Below are 5,668 nucleotides of genomic sequence, written 5' to 3' on the forward strand. Positions count from 1 at the left end.
AACTAGTGGTCCGTGGAATATGCTGGTTCCTGACCTAATCTGAAAGTCCACAAATTCTAGTAACTCTTACATTGTATATGTACGTATATTGACCCTACTGGAAAAATGATATTGCAGCTAATGACTTTGTTTTTTGTCCATGATATGTATGTGTTGACCGTCTTCTAGTGCACACAGTCTCACATGTCACTTCACTACATGTTTCGGCATCACCTTGTCACCTACGTTAAACTACTGCACTGCTCGCCACCATGTGTCGTTTATAAAATGATTTAAAATGTATATTCATGTACCATAATAAAATTTATATATACTAAAATTTAAGATTTATGATCCTATACGCCTCATTTCAAACTCACGCATTACAACGCACACAGCCAAAGAAAAAGGAAACATCACAAGACACAGTATACACAAAATATAGTAAGAACGACTCCCATAGCGGATGAGTGATGTAATGCGCAAGTTTGAAATGAGGCGTATAGGATATTAACACATTTTAATATATATATATAGATTTTATTATGGTACATGAGGAATATACATTTTAAATCATTTTATAAATGACACATGATGGCGAGCAGTGCAGTAGTTTAACGTAGGTGACAAGGTGATGCCGAAACATGTAGTGAAGTGACATGTGAGACTGTGTGCACTAGAAAACGGTCAACACATACATATCATGGACAAAAAACAAAGTCATTAGCTGCAATATCATTTTTCCAGTAGGGTCAATATACGTACATATACAATGTAAGAGTTACTAGAATTTGTGGACTTTCAGATTAGGTCAGGAACCAGCATATTCCACGGACCACTAGTTACTCACACTTTACGAATATACACGTAAACTGTAACTACGCGGTAACATATGTGATCATTAGATTATGGCCTCCTGGTTCTTAACACTGTGTAGTCATTGTGGATGACAGTGTTTTGGAGGAACCTCCATCTTCACTGGTATCCACCTACAAGATTACATGGTGCTACAACCCAAAAGAAAACAACATGAAAACAATAATCACTGTAAAAACCTCATATCTATGTCAATTCAACCTTATTTCTGAGGTAAAGACTAAGCAGTAAACAAGACTGTCTCTATCCAATTCTGGATGTCTGGTGATTTTGAAGAAATATTAGTTAATAGTTACTAAGATACACATATTTCTGGGACTGAATTAACATTTGTAATATTAACCAATTAGGTATTTGCATTTATTATAAAATAAATATACCTCAGCAACATCACACATGTTTAAACACATAAGTTCATTTTCTTGAAAGTCTTCTATTGCATTCCTCCAAGTAATGGCAAAATAATGGGCCCAGGCCAGGAGAGCACAGCAGTATAGTGATTAGCCTATGAACTGCACAACTGAGTACCCTTTACCACCCAGGAAGATTCCTGGTACTCATTTCTGTTGGGGGCTGAGTAGACCCCAGGATCATCGTGCAGCTGGATTAGGTCAACTGAAAAAAGCACCTCACCCGGGACTCGAACCTGCGACCTTCCAGATTGTACCATAGTGCCTCAAACAACTACCGTATTTACGCATGTATAGGCCGCACATTTTTTGCCAAAAATTCAAGAGGAAAACTGGGGTGCGGCTTATATTCGAAATCACACTTCATTTAAAAAAAAATAAATTCCTAATTAGTAATACAGGGTGTTCTACTCCTGAAATAATATTCCAAGAAAATTATTTTTTCTATAATTTGTCTGAAAATTGTGCTGCGGCCTATACATGCGTAAATACGGTATATTGTGTCCCCCCTTACTTTGACAGTACAAAAGATATAACACCTAGCAGAATGGCAACACAAAGAACAGAACAATAATGGAAGACAATATTCCACTAGTGGACTATGGTTTAAACGCCAGTGTAATTTACACAATAAACAGAATTATTTTTTCTCACATGGAAGTCAGAAGTTAGATTCATCCTAAATGGAGACTTCAGAACTTAAAAATTCAATTTTCAGCAACAAAATCAGAAGTACAATAAATTTATCTAACGAGATAAACATATAATTTTAACAGTCCTGGTAACTTCACAAGGCACAATTTGAAAAATCTTCCACATTCTAACAAACTGATACTTTAGATCAGGCATGCGCGATGGTAGAGCACATAATGTTCCTGTAACGTATCTGGTCGAGAGTATCTCTTGCCACAAATAGTACATTGCTGCTGTTTCCTTGCTGAGCCACACTCGTACCGCAAGTGTCTTACTAAATGGTGTCTTCGCTTGTATGTTCTCCCACACAGCCGGCACTCATGCTGCCTTGCTTCTCCAGCTTCTGGAAAAATACGTAAGTCAAATACTTCTCAGTTACACTTCCTTCAGGGAAACCTGAAAACACTAATCACTACATTCACCACCCATCACAGTTTTACTGCACCAAAAATGAAAATACCAGGAAAGTAATGCAATCAGGAATTTCAGAAGCAGAGGAGAGTAAATGACCTGTACAGAAGGGCAAAAAAGAAACATACACAACTTCTCCAATTATTTAACAAAGATAAACATAATACTGCATTCTATTTCGTGGATATGGTGATATGGCTGAAGCTTCAAATAAAGTAAAAAGGTAAAGATATCCCTGTACTTAATTAATTACACACTACACTCTGAAGGCATACTGGGAGTGAAGGTACGGCTCCACCATTCTTACCCTCACCACTAAGCAGTCGGTTTCATGTCCCTGCTGCTTTACACCCCAGCCCCCAGTACCAGTGGTACAGGTGTCTTGGTGTGGAGAGAAAAACCCCGATTCCCTGGTTGTCCAGCCCATAGAACGGTCACTATAGTGAGTGAGCTACACTGTCTCCTTCACAGATAACAGAAGATTCTGAATTCCAGGCTACTGTATTTGAAAATCAGAACATTTTCAAATCCAAACCATTCAGCGTCTAATATTCATTCACTGTTACTGTTACTCTGCTCCTGATACTCTGGCTTCCTACTATTTCTTCCATGCTTGGCTTATTCTACCCTGAAAATGGAGGCAGAATATCCCTCCAAATCATCAATAAATAAACATCTACCAGATTACACGATGTCATATCGCTCTTCATTTCTAGACTAGCTTCTGAATGAATTTATGTATTACTGTGCACAGCACATATGGGTTTCATCGAATAAATTATTAAGAGCATGTCTTAACAAATAGAGTCCTCAATACTCAAACATAATAAGTTGCAGGTTACCTTTATATAATCACAAAATTTCCACCTGACTAACCCCATGAAGAATGGGCACAACCTGTCCCAAACCTCACAGTTATTTTAAAAAAAAAAACTAAATGCTCCCACAGCTGTGAACACACAAAAATGGGACCGAGTCACACTCTTTAACAAGAAAAGGAATGCAAATATACAGCAAATGATATATGACCTGAAAGAAGGGTGATGCACCTTTTGTTATGTACATGAATAAAACATGACAGTAGTTCAGCAATACATGTGCATGCATTTGATTGTATAAATAATATCTATTCCTTAACACTGCTGTGTTCGTAACTGTCTGGTACCAATTCATGTAACTAATTTCATCCTTTAAATTCCAGCTGCAACGGGCCAAGGTTACAAGGATTTTATGCTTTTCCTCATTATTCGTAGTACGTATGTAAGATGTCACTCCATCTCAACATGTTATTCTGGCTCTAGTAATAAAGATATTAAGGCAATAATTCTGAACATCTCATAAAATTTATATACTGCTTTACTTAAATGGTGTTGGAAGGCCTTAATTTGTCAGTCAAACCAAAAGTATCACATAATTTCAGTTCAATGATATAATGTTTCATTCTCACACCCAAAATTCAATGAAGTTTCTCAGGAAACCAACTGAATCAATACAAAATTAACTATCATTTCAGAAACCATCTCCAATTCCAAATGACCAAAAAGGAAAGTTGAAACGAGAGCTAATGGCTTCAGCACACTGAGCATTATGGTAGAAAATGAGATCAGCGAACACTCACTTTCACACCATATTTCATCACAGCTATAAAAAAAACATTTTTTCACTGTCATCTAATACCAAAATAACATCTCTATAATTGAATGAGATTTTAAGTTCTCACAGTACTCTGGAAAGTCATGCCACATAGTTTGGTAGACACATACCAATGTTTAGGAGGAACCTACAGTCCCAATCTTGAAAGCGTAAGAATGAAACATGAATAGAGGCAAAAAGATCCTCTGGAACATTGACACGTACCTACCAAACATCAGGGCATACTTTTCAATAAGTTTCTTAAAATTTTAATAGTTGTACAATTACATGAGGTGGTTCTTACAACAGCGCATTTTAAGATTATGGTATCTCAGAACATGATACAATACAATCTGACAGACTGATACCAATATATCGCAGGAGCCTACCACCTTCATCTTACGGAGAGAGAGAGACACTTATGAACATGAAAAAGAACCAAATTCCTCCTAAGTCTTGGTACCTATTTACCACACTACCAGAGGATCGTAATCTGAAACCTTTTTCAGGACGAACTGCCTGCCTAGGGCACATGTGCATCTCTCTGCAAAATACGTTATATTCTCGGTGATGAGCATTCCTTTGTCTGAAGCTGCTCATAAATTACAATATATTACATCTTCTGAATACATATTCACAAGTTTTGATCATGGAATAATATAATCAAATCTCTTCACCGTCAATTTGCATAAATCCGAGTCTGTGCCTCTAACACAGCTGGTATTTTTCATAAGTAGCAAGTGGATGCCGTCTTTGGTAATGCTCGCGCACATACTCTGGGCGCGTGTACTTCTTGCCACAGATGTTGCATTGCTGTTGTTTCTTAGCTGTACCACATTCATACCGAACGTGACGATTCAGACTGCTTCGTACTTTGTAGACACGACCACATGTGGGACAAGGATGGCAACCAACCCGCCCAGTTGCGGTTCCCGAGTATAACGGGAATAACAAATCTGCAAAAATACAACATATACATCTTCAGCATAAAACATAAATGTTGGAAGAATAAACATTGGGAGCACCTACCAGAGGCTACAAATCCTGCAACCGAGTATTCTTCACGCAGATGTTACTGTAAGCATAATATATTTACAAAGCTTACTGCAAACAGAATGCTGAACTATGGGATTAGTTTTAAACATGCCACTATGATTAAGAAAATCCATGAAACCTTCTGTCCAAATAGCTGGACAATGAAGTCAAAGTACTTCCCAAACACAACTCTGTATTACCATCACACCAACCTGACTGGTAACAAGAAAGTGTGACGGCTTTTAGTACCAGCCGCTTTCGTTCAAAGTCATGAAATGGCCTAAACTGAACTCAAGCAGGACTTCTGATGCAGCAACTAAAACTGTTCCAATTATATTGTTAAAACGAAGAGGGTGTAACGAATACTGCAGTGAACACTGCACAATTGTTTGAAATTTTAGATTCTTGAGGCAGGGGCAAAGAAGGTTCAGTGAGATTTACATTCTTATAGCAGTAACTATGAATATTACTCTGCTTTCTGGAATGTGACGGCATGTAGTCTGATAAGATACCAAAGTTTCAGATAAACATGCTAACTCCCTCTATGGCAGAAACAATCTCTTCAACCCTGAAGATGGAGGCGATACGTTCTTCCGAAACGTCGGTTAACACCACATATACACGGTGCCAAA

The 5,668-nt window shown here is 37.7% G+C and overlaps 1 protein-coding gene across 47 annotated transcripts in view; it reads right to left on the reverse strand.

The window, feature by feature from the left end:
* LOC111862456 (longitudinals lacking protein) overlaps positions 1–5,668 on the reverse strand; it is a 595,591-nt gene that overhangs the window by 530,588 nt on the left and 59,335 nt on the right. The window contains exons 5-6 of one of the 47 annotated variants that reach the window (XM_023847914.2): positions 4,679–4,957; positions 2,222–2,301 (exon numbers count right to left, since the gene is read on the reverse strand). The exons of 45 other annotated variants lie outside the window; for them this stretch is intronic. In XM_023847914.2, the coding sequence (XP_023703682.1) occupies positions 4,710–4,957 (248 nt within the window). In that variant the 3' untranslated portion in view covers positions 2,222–2,301; positions 4,679–4,709. Of the gene's footprint in view, positions 1–1,718; positions 2,302–4,678; positions 4,958–5,668 lie in introns of those variants that run through there. One more of the 47 variants, XM_023847917.2, reaches the window with a different exon arrangement.

The sequence above is a fragment of the Cryptotermes secundus genome, unplaced genomic scaffold, assembly GCF_002891405.2.
Source record: "Cryptotermes secundus unplaced genomic scaffold, Csec_1.0 scaffold816, whole genome shotgun sequence".
Lineage (NCBI taxonomy): Eukaryota > Metazoa > Arthropoda > Insecta > Blattodea > Kalotermitidae > Cryptotermes > Cryptotermes secundus.